Genomic DNA, 19,382 nt, shown 5'->3' with positions numbered 1-19,382 from the left:
TTGGGTAAAAGAAAACTGGAATATACCTCCATTTCTAGACACACTATCTTTATGCTCTAGTATCTCTTCCTTCTGATAAAACCTTAGAAAAAACTCAGGTCAGTGAAAATAAACCCCACCATATTAAGACCCAAGGTGAATGTTTTCTTTCCAATTAAGTTCCAATCATGTCATCTGTCTTTTAAATAAAATAATAAACTTAATTTCCTAGTTTTGTGGAGAATTGACATGTATCACTGTTTAAGGTATACAGCATGATGTTTTGACTTATGCATATATTGTGAAAGGATTACAATAGGCTTAGTTAACATTCATCTTTTCATATAAAGTAAAAGGAAAAAAAAAATCTTGTGATGAGGACCCTGAGGATCTAATCTTTTAACTCTTGTATATCACATAGGAATGCATAGCAATGTTAACTTTAGCCATCATGGTGTACATAACATCCTTAGTATTTAGAACTGGAAAGTGAAGTAATAAGCCTATTTTTTTTTTTTTTAATAATAAGTCTATTTTTAAAAAAAGATTTATGTATTTGAGAGAGAGACTGAATGGGAGGGCGGGGCAGAGAGACACAGAGGGAGAAGGAGAGAAGCAGATGCTCTCAGTTGAGCATGGAGCCCTATGCAGGTTGCTCTCCCAATCTTGGTATCATGACCTGAGCTGAAACCAAGAGTCAGACTCTTAGCTAACTAAGCCACCCAGGCACCACATAATTAACCTATTTTAAAGTAAAAGTTAATTCACTATCTTTACAGAAAATGAATAATTTGCGTCAATCCAATCTATGAAACCTATGAAAACTTTCCCTACTATACCTCATCATCTACTGTCTAATCTGGTTAGGTCTTCCTTAGGAATTCCTACCTCTGTGCCTTTGAGTATCTATAGTGGGTTAAAGATGGCCACCTACTCTTCATCAAATCTCTCACTGAGATGTCAGTTTGTTCCCTATAGTTTCACTACCCCCTACTCCAGAGAATCTGGGCTGGTCTGTGACTATCACAAAAGTGAGGTGGTGCCAATTCTGGGCCTTTAAGAGGGCCAGATTCTTGGGATGTTCCCTTTTGCATCTTGGCTACCGTGTTGTGAGAAGCTCAGGCTATGTGGAGGGGCCATGTAGAGAATTCAGGGGCTCCAAATGACTGCCCCAGATGATCTTCTAGCTGACAGTGCCAACTGCTACCCAGGGGAGGGAGCCATCCTGGCCCTGCAAGTTCTAAGCCCCAGGAACCAGCCTTTATCACTCAAAGCAGAACTGGCTAACTGGGACCATTCCAATGCAAAGAATCAGGAGAGACAGTGAGATAGTTGTTTTAAGGCTTTAAAGTTTGGAGTAGAGCTATAACTAAAGCAATATCCTTTTGCTTCCTTCCAATTTATTCCAATCGCCTTTATATTACTTTTTCAACTAGACTGTAAATTATTCATGGTCACAGATATTGCTGTATTTGCTTCCTATGTGTCCCTGTAGCTATTAACACATGGCTAGACACATGGGATTCTGATTACTGAGTTTTCCAGTTGAATTATAAAAAAATGGAGAAGCAAACAGTGGTAAAAAGGGAACTTTGGATATAAGACAAATTTTAAAGACAGGATTTTGATTAAACCAATATTAATAACTAATGTAAAAAGAATGTGTTTCTCTTTATTTAATCTACAAAGGAATTAACTGTCATTTTGCATGTGTTGCTTGCAAACTGAACCTAAAATATCAACTTTAGTTAGAAGCATGGTCATCTATTGGAAATTTATACACAGAATTGTAAAAGACCAGACTGAAGGGAAATTATGATCAGACTGAAATAAATAAATAAAAAGATAAGTAAGTAAATAAGTAAAGGGAGGAAAAAGAAGTTGTTATTGTTTGGAGTTACACAGTAAAAGGGGTGAAAATAATTTTCTCTTTCAGTTTCTGCCATGTATTCTGCATGTACTTGATGTGGGAAGTAACAGTTATTATACCCAGTCACTGAAACTAACAATATTCTGGGAACAGGTACTGTTTGCAAGCCCATTTACTAGTGTTAACAATAATGAAGCACAATTCAAGTCAGAATCCTGTATTTAACAAACAGAATGACAATATGACAATATGCCTATTTGTGATCCAGGGCTTTTTTTGGGGGGGGGTGGGAGTATGAAGAAACCAGTATTATTCAAAATGTGAAGAGTTTAAAATTTTTTTTAATTCCAAGTTTACTTTTGAGTACTTTTATTTCCTAATTGTTAATAAGTTATCTATAAGGCAGAAAATGTCTAATGTACTTAAATAATTCCCAAAATCTTTCCCTGAGGACCAAGCCTCCGAACAAAATCTCTCCCTATGTTGCTTCTCAGAATTCACATTTCTGTGTTTCAAAACTGCACTTGCTAAGGGAGAAAAAATTTAGAAAATAATACAGAATACAAAAGGCTGTGTGTGTGTGTGTGTGTGTGTGTGTGTGTGTGTGTGTGTGTCGTGGTGAGGAATTAAGCCTCTTGCTCTCTGGATTCTTGCATTTGTGCAAAGTTGAAGGGTAACTGGTGATTACATAAAGGGCATATTTTAAAAACACTTATGAAACGTGTTTATATACTCTTGAAATGCGAGTGATTCACAAAGACAAATATTGTAGCACAAAGCTTTATTCATGCACTCATACAGCCAATATATATTGTTCAAATACATTTTTAAAATCATAGTGTGAGGAGTTGAAGGCATAACTCTTCACACTCACATCCCTGTCGTTCTCAAGTGAGCCATGGATAGAGAGTAGAAGCGGGAGGCAAAGGGAGGGGTAGGGGAATAGGGAGCAAGAGAGCTAGAGATGAAAAGAAGAAATGAAACGAGAGAGAAAATACCAAAATACCGTTCTGGGCCCCACCATCTCATCTATCCCAAGTATGTGGGCATCTTATCTAGCTTGTAACAAAGAGATGGCCATGGCGCTTCTTTTTGGTTCTAGACAGAGCTGATACAAGGGGGCACTGCATGCATGTCTGTCGCCTCAGCCCAGTCCCCATTCCTTCAGGAGTTAGGAGCTCTGGATCCCAAGAGTATCTAATGCACGCTGCTAGGCACGGAGGTGTCTTGGAGAGGCTGTCCAGGTTCACGCGTGTGCGCTCAGGGGCGTTGGTGTATCTCTATCTTGGGGAGAGGGAGGAGTCCTTTCTGCCAGAGACTCACCTGGATCCCCACATTTTCCGGGTATCATGGGAGGAGTGTGCGAGGTCGGAGGGACAGGTAGCCTTGCAGTGATAAAGAGCGCTGAGTGCGGACGAGCGGGGCGGGGGAGGAGCGCGGTGGCACAGCCAAATCCTAACGGGGCCCCGGTGTTTGCAGACCCAAGTACAGCGCCGTGGGTCTCCGCGGGAGCCGTTCCAGAAGCTGCTGTCTGAGAACCCCGACCCTCAGCCCTCCCTCGCTTCGGGATCCTCTTCCTCTCCGCTGCACCACGTACCTGGCCTGAGCGGCGGGACACGTGCCCGAGAAGCCCCTCTCGGCAGGACCTGCCCAGCCTCGGTTCGCCTCCGTCTCCCACGGCCACCGCCGCCTCAGCGTACGGGCTCGCTGCGCTCCCGCCGGCACCATGGAAGAATCGGGGTAAACCCGCGAGCGCCGGCGACTTTTTCTCCGGAGTCTCTGGCCTGGCGCCTTTTGGGTGAGATGAGTGGGAGAGGTGGTAGCTCTGCCGGTCTGAGCTTGCCCCGAAAAGCCCCGGCCGAGAAAGGGAGGCTCCGCGGAGACTGCCCGCTGCCAGCCCACGTCGTGCAGCGCCTTCGCCCTCCTCCTCTTCCTCGCGGCAGGGTTTGTTTATATAGAGTCCGGAAGCTGGGCGGAATTGCCCACCCCCTCCAGGCGGCCCGCCCTCCCCTCCCGGGCTCGGGCTCCCGCACGTGGTCGGCACCGGCGGCGTCTCCGCGGAAGGCAGGCGGCCGCGAGCGTGGAGCGGGGAGCGGGGAGCGGGCGGCCGGGAGACAGCGCCACGCAGCTTCGCCTGCTGCTCGCCCTCCCCGGCGCCCTCGCCCACGGCCCAGCCCAGCGCAGACTCGGCTTCGCCTCCCTCCAGCCCCTTCGCAGGAGGGGAGCTTGAGCACACCGCCCTTTAGGTGCTCGTGATGTTTCTCTGGGTTCGCTCAGTCGCTGGAAGAGAATGGTAACATGAACAGCGGAGCGTGAGAGCGTCACGGGGGAAGGGGAAGAGATTGATGGGCAGAGCGCTTACTTCGCGGAAGATCACGTTCCGAGCGCTGCGCGAGGCGAAGCGGCACGGCGCCTCCACTTCCTGGCTGGACTCCGCTGACATCTGTAGCCTCCTTTCCAGCAGGTTCCCCGCTTGCGAGCCGCTGCCGGCGGGGAGAGTTCAGACCGCGCGCGAGCATCCAGGAGTTTGGGGACCTCCATCCAAACGGGAGTTGGGCTCCTGTGTCCGAGTCCCTGGATCCGTGTGGAGCCCGCCAGCACGCTGGCTTCAGAGGGAGTTGAACTTGAGTCCAGGTGGGTCATTCCAGGGGCAGCACAGGAGGAGACAGACGTGCAGGGAAGACGGAGAAGGTGATGTTCCAGTGTCAAAAACGGACGCTTTTCTTCCTGACACTTGATGGGGCTGAGCCTTCTCCCCCCCACGCAGTTCCCCCAACTGACCCGCTCCTCTCCAACCCAACCCTCCCACTAAGGGGGGTAGGACACCACAACTCCTGTGTTCTTACGTATGTAGCATGCTATAGACTTTCCTAACTTAAGATTATGGGTCAAATGACCGTATTTTACTCCATTGCTTTATATTAAGGAGGTTTAAGGATTTCCTCAGTCAAGTCATTTACTTCTAAGCCAATAGATAATGCCTTCGTCATAGTTTTCTGGGGGGAAAGTAACTGTGTGTTTGTTCTGCAGATGCCCAACTCCCTCTGAATCGTGCAGATTGGTGCTGAGCACGCAACAAAAGTTTTTAGCTTCTCCTCAGTTTCTGGTGCTTCGCAGGGGAGAGGAAAGGACTTTGACGTTAAACACAAGAAGCAGTCAGGGAGCCATCTCCTTTAACTTTTCTTCTCTGTTATCATTTGCAATGAAGAGGAAACAGAAGAGATTTCTGCAGATGACTTTGTTATTCATGGTGGCTTTAATTTTCCTGCCCAATATTGGTCTCTGGTCTCTGTACAAGGATAAGCACTTGGTGAAATCCACAGAACCCGGGGAGCAGCAGGTAAGTGCCATCCGAAGAAAGCTCACAGGAGGATTGGTAAGGCTAGCACCTCGCGGGGACACAGGGAAGCAAATGTGGGGTAGCTTTGGGTTTTCCAAGTATTTGCAGGGCACATATTTTAGGAATTGAGACTTTGGGGTTTGGAAAGGGCTTGTTTTAAGATCCCAACTAAGGACATGGATGAAAGTAAAATAAACTAGAAGAGAAGGATAAGAGAGGTCAAGAGGAAGAGGAAAACAATCTCAGTTGGTCTTTAGGTTGATTTTGACTTGAGGTATATGAAAGGTAACTGTACATTTGTGGGGTGCGGAGATGGGTTTGGTACAAGTCAGTCCTGGGGATTTGTTTTTGCTTTTCATCCGGTTTGGATATCTACATTAAAGTAATCTGGGACAATGAAATCGTTAAACTTGTGAAGTAGTTCTCAGAAAACAAGCTACAGCTTTCTATATTTTTGGTTGTAATTTTTGCTTAGCAACAGCTTTTTACTCTGTGGAAACTTAAAGTCTCTGTTTTTTCTCTCCTGTTGCTAAGGTGGTTTGGTGGGGTATACAGGCAGAGTTATCAAGGATGCCTGTTCAGTTTCACAATCTGGTGGTAATAGTTTGTTGGTAAAAAAAAGCTTTTCTTCATATCTGAAACACTGCGTAGTGTGGTATGTTTTGTTTTCACGTATATGCAATCTGTTAGTCTGGGCATCACTCATGACTTAACATAGATCAAAATAACTATCTTTTTTAGTGAGTAATGCAAAAAGTCGTTCACGAAGTGTCAACGAGAAGTCATATTGTTGAATTTCTTGTTTATTAATAAATGAGACAGCTTCTGTAATTAAACTTCTAACAATAGAATGCAGCCTTCTTTGTGATATTGACGTAACACTTTTTTTTTTTAAACTAGTCCTGTGCATCACCTCAGAATATTAACATTCTTAATTTCAAGGGCCATCGCCCATGTACACTGTGTACCTTCCACATATATTATGGTGTTTAAGTAAACGTCCGTTTGTGGACAACAGGAATATATATTAATGGTAATTAAATATTTCTTCTTATACTTAACAAAGTTTAATCTCTTTACACAGTAAGTGGTTAGTAGTGAAATACCTGGAGTTAATCTGCTTTTTCATTTTGAGAAGTAATGGTTACCAGTCTGTAAACTTTTAAAGATAACTAGTTGCTTATGGATTTTTGGTGGATTGGAATTTTGAGGAAAACTGTTGATGTTTTTATTTAGTTGTTGATCTCTATCATCCTTTCTAATAGGGATATAACCTTGATTTGAGTATATTCTGTTTTGTCATTCTAGTGAAAAAAAGGAAGGAAGATGGGTACTTTGAATGTGAAACTTTTTTTTCCTTCTTAGATCAATTATTTCTCCAACCTTGATGTGAAAGAAGATTTTGTTGACATTGGTAGCTAATTCAGTATTACATAAAATTTCTATTTCAAAATAGTTAAACTGACAAAAGCAAAATGACTTTTCCTTGAGTTTTGCTAATTCAATTAACCATAACCATCTGAAGTATTTGTTGTATAGCTAACATAAAACACTAATTAAACTTATTAATGAGATCTTTACAACTTTCACACTGGTTCTTATTGATTTTGACTCTTAATGGGAAATTTGTACAATGGCATTAAAAAATGAAATATAGCAAATCAACTCTCTGACTTATTGTAATCTCCAAAAGAGTTTCCTTATTTCTGGTTCTTTTGTAGAGGAATAGATTAACTTAATATTAGGTAATCAATTAACAATTATGAAAGGAATGGGGTGGCAAGAGAAGGAGGTGTTTTTCAATGCTTCTTACACTGTTGAGTAAATAACTGATGGAGATCTTGTGACATTCCAGTTTAATAATCCCGTGTAACAGTTTTGAAACCAAGAGTAAAGATGGTTAGTAATATGCCATAAAATGAATGTCAGTCATATACTTCAGTAGTTTTTAGGTTAAGTAATAGTACTAATTTTTACAGAAACAAAATTAAAAAGGTAGAAATTTTCACTTACTGAAAGATAGAATTCATTGTAAAACAAAAGATAAGCTTTTGTTGGTTTTATTCCACTGTTAGATATAATTGGAAAGATAATTAGGATAGTTGACATTCTACAAGTATTGGATAAGTAAGAGTTAAGTCATATATGTATATTTATATATGTATGTTTATATGTGTATGTGTGTGTGTATATATGTATATACACACACTTGACCAAATAAAAAGCGACTTTCAGTGATGAGTTAAACATGCTTAATATGGTGATATAATAGTTTGCTAATGTATCTATAAATCAATGTTAGTAAGTCAGCTAAACACACAGGTTTCCAATTGAAGCATGTAATTTGACTATTGGGTAATGTGTTATTTAAATTTAGCAATTTGTTCTAAAAAGACTATTTCATGGTTAATTGCTAAGATGTTCTTCAAAAGCCATCTTTTGCTATATTTATCACTAAGTTGTAAAATCGTGAGGGTAAAGATAATGCGCTGATTGAGGCATTGACAGCAGTAAGTACTGAAGCTATTCAAAATAAGTCACGTGCCCATGTGAATGGTCTATTTTTACAGCAGTTATGTGTTAAAACAGCAGTACTGGTGCAAAGTGTGATGTGGCGATGGTCACAGAAATTGAAAACCTTTAACCATTTTAACTAGTTTAATTATTACAATGGGTTGTAGGGAAATACTTTACGTTATGGAGATTCAAAATCATAGAATGGCTAATACTCTTTAAATTCTCCTAATTTTATTTTATCAGAGCACATCATTAATAGTTTACCTACTAATCTGTAAAAACGGTATTTATTATTTAATCTGAAACAAAGTGAAGGTAAACAGCAAACACTGATAGAAATTCTATGTTTTCATGCTGTTTAGTATTTTGCACATTTTTTTTCTCATTCTGTTATTATTACAAGTTAATTGTATTATTGTCTTTTCACATGAAGAATAATGTTTACGGGGATGCCTGGGTGGCTCAGTTGTTAAGCCTCTGCCTTTGGCTCAGGTCATTATCCTGGGGTCCTCGGATCCAGCTCTGTGTTGGGCTCCCTGCTTGGTGGGAAGCATGCTTCTCTCTCTCCTACTCCCCTGCTTGTGTTACCCTCTCTTGCTGTGTCTCTCTCTGTCAAATAAATAAAATCTTTACAAATAATAATATTTATGAAAATTCCCATATTTAAATATTTACCCACTTATGATGCAGAAAAGAAAAAAATGAAATAAAAATTCCCAAATTATTCATTTAAAAGTTTTTTTTTCTTTTCTCTCATACAACCAAAGGGGATTGAATAAATTTAATAATGCAGTAATTAAAATGTGTATTTTATTGTTTGTGCTCTGTAAAGTTGGAATCCAGTTACTAAAATAATTTTTAAGCTTTTGAGATTTTTAATGTTTTGGAAAAATTTGAAGATATTTTATAGTTTTGGCTTGTATGTTATTAAGTTATCAATCATAATTGTCATATGTTATTTTCAGTAGAATTTTGTCACTTTTTGCTATTACTGGGATGATATAATTATCTTTGTTTAGAAATATATACATATATTACAAAATAATCTATTGATAATGAATATGATATTTAACTGAGAGTGATTACTGTGTAATAATGCTTCTCATTTTTCTCAAAATTTGAATTGCTATTCTCTGCTTTTAGCTACATTTAAATTAAAGTTATGTGTTTAATCTTAAATAAGCAGTGCAGTAGGATTATAATTAGGACAAAACAATATTTTAGGGCAAAACTACTTCATTCAGCATTATTATACCTTTCTTCCTAATTATTCATACAAGAATAGGTAAATAAAAACTACCCCCAAACACTTTGTTTTCCTAAATACATTAAAAAGACTAACTGAAAAAAAAAAGTAGCTGTAGTTTTGGCAACTAAGTTGCAAATAATAGGACTTGCAGAAATGATACAAGAATATTTAGAATATGATGAAGATCTTTCAATATTTTTGTGAATCATTTTTGAAATGAAAGAACTAGAGTCAAATTCCAGAATTTTAAATCAGGCATTTTCACAATTATTCAGAATGATTTTAGAAACTTATGTTTGGCCTGGATTTTTTACCACATTAGAAAAAAAAAGACCCAAAACTAGATGCTCATGTCACTTTTGAATTGTAGAATCTTCTTACTTCTTTGTACTTAGGAATTTTTATTGATGAAATAGGGTTAATCATGCTTGCCACATAAGGTACGTAAAGTCCTGAGATCACATCTTGGGTATGGGAAGTACTGTGTGGTAATATTTTGTTGGTAGTCAGATCCATATGTAAGCTGTACATGACAGGTGTGGGACTTCACCTTTATTTTTTAAAAAAAAAAGTACTCTCGGGGCACCTGGGTGGCTCAGTGGGTTAAAGCCTCTGCCTTCGGCTCAGATCATGATCCCAGAGTCCTGGGATCGAGCCCCACATCGGGCTCTCTGCTCGGCGGGGAGCCTGCTTCCTCCTCTCTCTCTGCCTGCCTCTCTGCCTAGTTGTGATTTCTCTCTGTCACATAAATAAAATATTAAAAAAAAAAAAATACTCTCCTGAAAGATTTCTCAGTATCTTTGACCAACTCTTCTAATGTTAATCAGCACCACACTTTGGGGGATTTTTTCTTTTGGCTAAGAACATTTTTTCTCCCTTGTGGCATTTTAAACCTGTTTTATGATGTGAAGATGTCAGATAATTGGTACTGAGTATATGCAAACTGTCATGCTTTCCTTTGTCATGCTGATCACTAAAGCTGTAGAGTGTGTCTGTATTTCTTTTCCAGCAAACACCTTAGATATTGGAAGAGCTAAGGACAGGAGAAAAAAAAAAAGGTTTTCTCTCTTTCCGCACTCAGGATTATCAATACACTAAATGTGAAATGATGCATTAGTTTGAGCCATACTGTTCTTAATTAGCTAAAATGTAGGCTTTAAATTAAGATTTTAAAGGACCTTTTCTTGAATTTATGGAAAATCCATTCTTACTCGCTACAGGATCACACCACACAGACCACTGTAACAAGTGTCTTAATTATTTGCTGTGACCTCGTAGATTGCAACATGATTAGTTCATCACCTTGCCTCCTGGGAGACTGTGTGAAACACAGCCTTCTGTTCACAATCTGGTAAAAAATGAGATAGGTTTTTCTCTTGTTCATTGCTGCGTTGGATAAGCTGTGCTGAATCAATTAGCCTCCTATAAGGTTTTTTTTTTTTCCTCTATAAAGGAAACCAAATCAAGGCTGGGATATGTAGGGAAAAGGGTAAGGAGGTTTGGATGCTTTAAGTGGTATAGAAAACTGAGTTTGTTTTTATTTATTTATTTAAAGTTTGTCAGGAGTAGCCTTGATAGCCTTTAGGGAAGTTTGCAACTGTGTCTCTTCTTGTAACACTTTTATACAGACGAAGTTCAGCTAAGGTACATCAAGAATAACGTTATAGGAGGGGATACAGATTAAATGAAGAAAAGATATTAAGCAGTGTAGGTGGGATGTAGAATCAGATGTGGTTGTGCTTTGTCTCAGCAGTCACTCATTTTCATTGACTCGGCTTACTTAGGATGAAGACATGAGCACTGGTTACTTTCAGTTCTTAAAACCTTCAGGCATGACCACATTGTTCTTCTCTTTCCTTCATATGTACATGTGTTGACAAAGAAGCATTATAGAATCAAAGGTCCAAACGTGCCAAGAAATAGGAGGGTCTCAGGATGATAGTAAAGGTAAAGACACGCTCATGAACTATATATTCGTTCTCCATCTGACCTCCATCTGTCACACCATAAAGCTAACTGTTCCTAAATTCTCTCACAACATAGTTGTAATTTTTGAATGGACAACAACAACAACAACAACAAAACAAAAACCATTTGTGCCACTGACAATACATATTTAGACAGACAGGAATATATATATACACACTCATATATCCTGGGTTTATTTAAAGGTTGAAAAGAAGAGACAGGGCATCCACAAACATTCAAGAACACGATGACCACCACTGTTCTCTCTGATATGCTGGTGTCTGTTACTACCAAACTCCAATGAGGTAGCCAGAAAGGGAGAAAAAATAAAGGTATATTTAAGGTCAAGGGCAAATCACTGAATGTTTTCCTCCAGCTTTTCTATTTCTAGCTTAATGGGGAAACGCGTGGACTAGATTAGCAGTACTTTAAAAGTATTCATTTCAACGTATTCATTTAGCAACACACATACATACATCCACATGCATGTTCTCACTTAAAAAGAAAAAATAAATCCACCCAACTGTTCCATTTTGTACATTTTTTTTCTTTTGTAACTTTATGCTTTTTCCATTGCTTTGAATCCACGAGAGGCTGTTAGTCAACTGAGTTTGAAGCATCATTTAAATGTTACCAACATAACTCTAGGAAAGTATGGAGAGAGATAAAGAAAATGCATCTGTCTCTAGAAGTACTTATATCTATTTAGCAAGCGTGAGACTCCTAGCAAGGATTTAGCCTGTTAGACTTGCATAGGTTATAAATAGGGTGATTTGTTTGTTATTTGGTAATAGAATCAGTGCAGTTGTGGTTGCCATCCCATGTGGTGGTGGCTATCAACTCTGTTGCAAGGAGTGGTAGTGTCTTAGTGAGGGCTGAGAAGGCTAATTTTAAATTTATTGCTCAATTACTCATGGAATGTTATTTTCAGTACTTGAAGTCTAGAAAGCCAGATACAGGGAATATTATAAATCATTATGAACTATTTTATCATAATAAAAATTGACCACATTGTCAGGGCTGCCACCCAAGTTTGAGTGAGTGGGTCTTTCCTTTTTCCTTGTTTTTGGCATGTCTCCTCTGAAAAAGAATCCAGCTGCACTTAGTTTTAGAAGAAATACCAGAATTTCCATTCTGTCTTGTTCTCTTTCAGTATGTAAGAATGTAGGTTCTGGAACCAAATTACCAGTTTCAAATTCTGGATCTAGCACTTACCACTTTGTGACATTTAGCAAGTCCTTGATCTTCCCCAATTCAGTTTTCTCTTAAGTCGGGTGGGGATGATAATACTTTTCTTGCAGTGTTACAGTGAGGACTAAATGCTTAGTATTTTGAACAGCATATAATAAGGGTTAATGAATATAGATTGTTACTATGGTATAAGCATTTATGAGCAATCATTGCCTTTAGCAAGGAAATTAGTGTTTGCTTAATAAATATTTACAGATGGTTTCTCTTTGCAAGGCTGTGTCAAGAGAGCACAGCAGAACAGTGAATATGGTGGAGGACTGTCATTGATGTGTTAAATCTGGAAGGGAGGGACTGTTCAATAAACAAATAAATAGGGTCTAGAAAATGAAAGGTCCTTTTCTTTGTAATTTTTTGGTCCAATGCTTAAGGACAGGTTGTTCATTTTATTTTTTGTATAATCATTTATTGCAGAAAAGTGACTGAAATTTTTTTGGTATATTGCATTAAAAGTTATTAAAAAATTGAAGCTTTTAATAGAAGAGTTTTTTTTTTTAAAGAGTAATACTTCTTTGTAGTGACCACTTTCATTTCCTATAACAAATAAAGCCCACGCCTCACATATAGGCATTTTCTTCCTCTACATTGATTACAAACAAGAATCTGAGAACTACTTTTGTTGTTTAAATCATAGTCATGAGAGAGATCGGATTATTCTGAAGAAAAAAAGTTAAAAAACAGAATAGAAACTATTAAAATCATGAAGCTACTTTACAGAGTTACTATTCCCTTCAGTGGAGTTAGAGGATACCGAAAAAGCATGTTGCGTGCGCCCATTCTTAATTTTCTGAATAGTGAATTGGTGAGGTAAATTTGATAGTCATGAAACAAACAAACAAAAAACAAGCACTGAATGGTGGAATTTTCTGTGTGTATCAGGGACCTTTAGAAAAGGGAAGGAGTGGTGTGGTCTCTGGAGCCATTAGGCCTTTGTTCTTTTATGAGGAGTGTGTTGAGTTGCCTCTTCTCAGAATTAGATGGGGCTGGGATTAGGCTGAGGGAAGGGCAGATACTTAAGGTTCTGACATTGGGCTCACCACTTACCCAAGTCTGTCATCTTGGGCAGGTCACTTAACATCTTTGAAGCTCAGGTCTTCATATGTTAACACAGATATTATCACATAAATGGGTAGCAGAGAGAACTAATTGGATTAATATATGTAAATTGCCCTGGTGCCTAGTAGATACTCAATTAAGGGAAGCTAAGTAAATGGCATTGCTACCTTTTTCTCAGTTTTTAGAATATTCATTGAAGGTAGTGAATAAGCTTAATACTGGACAAACCCAGTAGAGATATAATAAAGTATATAAAACATCACTACTGATTTGTTTGTTATTGATACTATAGATGTTTATTAGCTGTGTGTACCATACAATACTGTGCCTACACCCTGCAGCAATAAGTGATTAAGAGCTAAATCTGTTTTCAATTAGCTTACAATCTGCTCATTAAGAAAAGGCATGAACACACCTATAATATAGGGATGGATTAAGTTGTTTCATAAGAAATGTGTTCTAATTATTTACAGCTTAGAAGGAGCAGAGAATACGTCAGTTATTGTGTGATATTTATGTGACCCTAATTGTTTTCTGCACATTTACTAATTCAATCCTCCAACAATTCATTGAGATAGGTTCTTCTGAATAACTCAGTTCCCAGTTAAGTAAGACCCAAAGACAAAATTTGAGTCTCTGCACTCTGGATTCATAAAAAGAAAAAATGATGAACAGTGTTAACAGCTGCATAGTTTAAGGCAAGTGAGAACTTTGAAAAAGTGACTGGGTTTGATAATTAATCTCTGATACCGCCCTGATTAAAGTAGCACACAGCTGTAGAGGTTTAAACAAAATTGTAAATGGTTAAATGGTAAGACTAAACGTACAACTAAGATATCCTATAAGACCAATAACAAATAATGATGGTGCTAGCATTGAATCAAAGGGCTGAATGTGGGGTCCTGGTTGGTGGGAGATGAGAGAAGCCAGAAGAAGGCTGATGCATGAAGACCAGTCCCCAAGGAAAATGAAGGTAGATGAAAAAAGCAGGAGAGAAGCAGAAAAGGTCGTTATGCTCTGAAAGGTAAATATAGAGTCTGTGCTTGTTACGGGTTGGCAGAGAGGTCTGAGATTTTTCTTACACAATTATCATACTAATTTGGAGAGATAATTGAACATTTGTGAAATGTTCTTCAAAGTGTGAAATCACATAGTATAGATAGATAGCTATAATATCTAGATAGATAGGTAATTAGATGTTTATCATAGTATATATAATCCTGTAATAAAGATTGAAGACTATAATACTGAATGGGGTTGTCAAGACACCGTGCAGCCACTGGTCAGTAGGACAGCAATGTACCTGTCAAAATAAATTCAAACAGTGAACAGATATGCAGAGCAAAGGGAAAAAGCAGTTGGTTTATGTATAGGTAGTAGAATGAGGGAAGTGAGGGGATATTAATTACAGGGATAAGGAGATAGTAGTCTTAAGCTGCCAAGAATCCCAATATATGAATGATGAAAGTAATAAAACTGTAATGATAAAAACAAGAGTAAAAGTATATTAATAATAAAAGTTAAAGTAGCATTTATTTATAGTTCTTACTCTGTGCCAGGCACCATGCTGAGCTGTTCTTAAATAGTCACAGCAAATCCTTGGTATATGGAAGATTACTATCCTATATTGCAAAAATGAAGAGACTTTTTTTTTCAAAATTTGTTAAGATCTTAACAGTGATTATTTTACCAATATTGAAGTGATGGAGTATCTGTAATTTACCATATAATGTAACTGTCTTGGATATTCTGCACCATAGAGTTATATATTAACTCAACTATGGAATGAAATATGCACAGTGGTTGAGGGATTGGAGACTGGAAGCAGGCTGCCTGGTTTCACTTCCAGTTAGTTCTGCTGTTTGCTGCCGGTGTCACTTTGGACAAGCTGTGTATCTTTACTGTCTTAGATTTGCCGTTTCTAAGATGGGTATAAAAAATAGTGCCTGCTTGGTTGAATCAGTGTATGGGTTAAATAGGTTTATGTCCATAAAATGTTTGGAAAACCGGATTGCACATAGCAAGCAATTTTAAAGTGTTAGCTATTATCTGTTAGAATTCTAGAGAACTGAGATTGGATAAAAAAGGAAAAGTATGTTCCTATACCATTTCTTTCATAGACCCATCATAAGGGTTTATAAAAACATTTTTATTCTCCTTTTTAAAGATTTATTTATTTGAGAGAGGGAGCCCACACACACTGTGCGCAAGTGAGGTGGGGATGGGCAGAGGGAGAAAATCTTCAACCAGACTTGGCTGCTGAGTCTGGAACCAATGTGGGGCTCCATCTCAGGACCCTGAGATCATGACCTGAGCTGAAACCAAGAGTTGGGCACTCAACAGACTGAACCACCCAGGTACTCCCAAATTTGCATTCTTATAAGGCTTTAAAAAAAATGTTCGGGGGCACCTGGTTGGCTTAGTGGGTTAAGCCTCTGCCTTCAGCTCAGGTCATGATCTCAGGGTCCTGGGATCCAGCCCCACATCAGGCTCTCTGCTCAGCAGGGAGCCTGCTTCCCCCTCTCTCTCTGCCTGCCTCTCTGCCTACTTGTGATCTCTCTCTGTCAAATGAATAAATAAAATATTTAAAAAAAAATGTTCAAAGAAACAGCTTTAACATTTTTTCTTTAAATTTTTAAATTTATTTTCTTACTTTTAGTAGCCCATATGGAAATAAAATAGCACTGACTAGTTCAAAAGTTTTTGCAGCATGAACCAAGGACTCACATAGCTCTACCTGTGAGAGCAAACTGGATTTCAACAGAGAGTTTAGTTCCTCCCAGCATATGCAGTCATCACCAATGCTATTATGGTGACCTTTCCCCTCATTTTTTGTGCTGTTCTCTCCACATGGTGTTGATTTCTCAATGTGTGTTTTGCCCTCAAGGGATAAAAACTGTCTTATAAATTATGTCATTGAGTCTGAATTTCTAAAAAAGATTATCTAAAAATGTCTTCAGGGTTGAATATTTTATTTTATTATTTTATATAACTTGAATTTTAACGTTATTGTTCTGGTTGCTTCAGAATGATGCTGTTTGAGACTGGAGTACAGAGCTTGACAAAAGAAGTGCTCTCTCATGCCTAGTGTTTCGGAGAAAAGTACTGGCTGGAAAGACAGGAATGGAAAACTGTAGAAAATTAGATGGTGAGGGGAGATCAAAATGCTTTCATTCCCTAGCTGAGTGACTCTCATAATTTTTTTAAGGTAGCCTAACAGACGGGTGTCCATATATTATTATATAATTGACAACAATTATGTAGTGGGATTGTTTCCCTCTCTTAATTTATATAGAAACTTCCATTTTTTTTTTTTTTACAAACTGAAGGAAATTACATTTTCTGCATGATCCCAGCATTCTGAGGCAAAGATCTTGAGTTTTAATATATAAAATATGGAGGGAAAGATAAGCATCAGAGAGACCAAAGGATACTATTCAGGAAAGGGTAGAAATACCAACTACTTTATCACTTTGCCCCCCTCTTCCATCCTTTTTATTCTGCTCAGAGCCCCCTCTGCTCCCTTTATTTCCTTTAAAATTTTCCTTGAAGAAACATTTCAAGTGGGGATTGATTTGATCAGTTATTGATTCTGTGAATGGACCAATGACTTCAAACTCCAAAAACTTGAGTCTTTTGCATTGTGTTTAAAACACACACACACACACACACACACACACACACACACACACACAACGTTCTGTTGAACCTAACTGGATTTTCAATTATTGAAATGTGTATGATGTGAGAAATATTTTTTTAGCTCAAGGCTTTTGTTGTTGATCTATGTTGCTATTGTTTTGTTTGTAATACTGGGAGCTAACACCTTATTTCAGACTGTGTCATCAGAAGGTAAATATTGCTTAGGTGTGTCAACTCAAGGGAAATGATCTTGTGTAAGTTAAAAATAAAAACTGGCACAATGAAGCCAAACTACTGGTAAAGAATCTCTGTGTGCTTTCCCACTCAGCACTTTCTCCCGTTCTTTAAAGCTGCTTTCTCCAATCCTCTCTAGTCTCCTCAAATCTCCCTTGCCACCCCCTCTCTTATCATACTCAGTGGATAGCCTGGCCTCATTCTTCAGTGACAGCATAGTACTTTCATACTGAGCCAAGACGTCTTACCATAAAATCAGAGAAAGTATATGCATTTATTTCTCAGTTCCTATTTGCCTCATGTGACCATGGAAAAATGTCTCTAGCCTTAGGATACATAGGGACCTTCTCTCCTGTCTATAGACCACAGTGTTTTCTTAGGAATTTCAATTGATCTTTTCTGCCTTTTTTTCCCCCCCTCATTTCACTTATTTTCAGTCTCTTCCTCTCTGATCCATCATTCACATCAATATTGGAACCTGCTCTGACTTCTCCCAATATTGGAGGAGTGCGGGGAGCGAGAGTAAAGCGAAGACAGTGTCATTCTCTGTCATACACCCCTTTAGCACGGTCCTGTCTTTCTCCTCCTAACAACTTTCTCCTAACAATGGAACCTGATGCATCTCCTTCCTGATTTTCTGCGTCTGTGTACCTCAGGCTGATTCCAGCTCCTCTAATCTGCATCAGCTCCTTCCAGTAGTGTCACTGGAAGTCTCTTGGTAGTTAATTCCAAAGGCACTTCTCATTAGTCATACTACTGGATAGAATTTAACAAAACTCTCTTACCTGAAACAGTCTTCTTTATCTGAGGAAAGAGGGGGCAGAGTGGGAGACTTACAGAGGGAAGAGGCTGGAACGGCAGCTTTGGGAAACAAGCAAGAAGGCTGAATAGGGAAACGTACACTGATTCTTTTGCCTTTGCTGGGCAAACTCCTATTTTAATTCTTCTATCCCCACACCCCCTCCCAAACACCATGCATGCACAAACACATTTACAGTGTCTTTATAGACACCTACTTCTGTTCTTTTGCTTACAATGCTATTTTCTTTGGGGTCTCAGCAGCTCTTTCTTGTCTGCATTCTTGGGGAAGGCGTCATTCATCTAGCCCCTCATAATTTCAGCCCCTTCATAATTTCAAATTTAAGTTGATGACTCCCAAATCGTTATGTCTAATCCACATTTCCCTCTGAACACGCGATACACACAACAATCTAAAATCTAGAAACATATTTTAAACCTTAAATGACTAATGAAATCCATTTTTCTCTTCCATTCCCTGTGGCGGCTCTCCCTTTGTATCTCTTACCTAAATGAAGTACACCACCATCTATCTGGATGTTCATTATGGTTGGTACCTTCATTATGCTTACTCTAAAATTCAGTCAATTGATAAGCGTTCACAATTCTTCCTAAAACATCTCCTGTGCACTTATTCCCATCTCTTGATGCCCTCTGCTACTACCCTAGTTGGGACCAGCATAAACACTTCACTGGATTTCTGTTGAAAGACCCTCAACTTGATACTCCCCCTCCAGCATTGTCCTCCAGTCCACTCTCAAAGCAGAGAGTTGTTTATCCAAAGTGTGTAGTTGAACAGGCTATGGCCATTTGTCAGTCTGTTCACTGGCTTCCCACATCTTTGGATTAAAGTTCAAATTCTTTAATATGGCTTTACTGTATTAAACACTCCTTGATGAACCCACCTGCTCACTACTTTACTACCAAGTCTTCCCAGGCTCCAACCACTTTGAACTTCTTTTAGGTTCCTTAGATTATCATGTTCTTTTTCCTCCAGGAATTTGCGTATATTTTATCTTCAATCCTCTTTTTTTCTTTTTTTTTTAAATCTTCAATCTTACGTGAACAATTTCTGCTTTTCTTCAAGCTTTATCTGGGAAACTTTCTTTGATCTCTCATGCTCGGGTTTGGTACCTTACCTGTTCCCTAAGAAAAACTTTCTTTTTCTGACCTTATAATGGAACTTATCAATGTATTAACTACCTATTTAGGTAGTTTATTCAACATTAATCAGTAAGTTTCTTAAACTTAATAGTAGGTCGATTGATGTACTCCCCTGTGTCCCCCCCCCCCCAATGTTCTAATCCACTGAACTTGTGAATGTTACCTGATTTGGAAAAATAATCTTACAGATGTAATTAATTTAAGGATCTTGAGCTGCAGAGATCATTCTGGATTATCCTACTGGTCCCTAAATCCAGTGACAAGCATCCCTATGAAAGACACACAACACAGGGGGCATTTGGTGGACAGGAGGGAAG

General features: G+C 38.7%; 2 protein-coding genes across 4 annotated transcripts in view; one reads left to right on the top strand and one right to left on the bottom strand.

Annotated features, from left to right (window-relative positions):
* Positions 1–2,724: 2,724 nt before the first annotated feature.
* Positions 2,725–4,368, bottom strand: LOC123936930 (collagen alpha-1(I) chain-like). Its single transcript, XM_045997429.1, has 3 exons — positions 4,175–4,368; positions 3,173–4,074; positions 2,725–2,807 (listed from the first exon to the last, which is right to left on the bottom strand). The coding sequence occupies exons 1-3, from the start codon at positions 4,366–4,368 to the stop codon at positions 2,737–2,739; spliced, it is 1,167 nt and encodes a 388-aa protein (XP_045853385.1). The 3' UTR covers positions 2,725–2,736.
* Positions 3,958–19,382, top strand: part of GALNTL6 (polypeptide N-acetylgalactosaminyltransferase like 6) — a 1,245,596-nt gene continuing 1,230,171 nt past the window's right edge. For all 3 annotated transcript variants that reach the window (XM_045998477.1, XM_045998475.1, XM_045998474.1), the window contains exons 1-2: positions 3,958–4,483; positions 4,880–5,189. In XM_045998477.1, the coding sequence (XP_045854433.1) occupies positions 5,052–5,189 (138 nt within the window). In that variant the 5' untranslated portion in view covers positions 3,958–4,483; positions 4,880–5,051. The remainder of the gene's footprint in view (positions 4,484–4,879; positions 5,190–19,382) is intronic.

The sequence above is a fragment of the Meles meles genome, chromosome 2 (assembly GCF_922984935.1).
Source record: "Meles meles chromosome 2, mMelMel3.1 paternal haplotype, whole genome shotgun sequence".
NCBI lineage: Eukaryota > Metazoa > Chordata > Mammalia > Carnivora > Mustelidae > Meles > Meles meles.
Note: the sequence above shows the minus strand (reverse complement) of the source record. Positions and strands in the feature narration are given on the sequence as shown.

What these genes read in the sequence shown, in the direction of transcription:
- LOC123936930 (XM_045997429.1), bottom strand. Translation starts at nt 4,368, where the DNA reads ATGCTCGCGCGCGGTCTGAACTCTCCCCGCCGGCAGCGGCTCGCAAGC. An exon ending in CAATCTCTTCCCCTTCCCCC is followed by an intron (nt 4,075 to 4,174) that starts GTGACGCTCTCA and finishes GGTGTGCTCAAG; the next exon opens with CTCCCCTCCTGCGAAGGGGC. An exon ending in CGGAAAATGTGGGGATCCAG is followed by an intron (nt 2,808 to 3,172) that starts GTGAGTCTCTGG and finishes TTTCATCTCTAG; the next exon opens with CTCTCTTGCTCCCTATTCCC.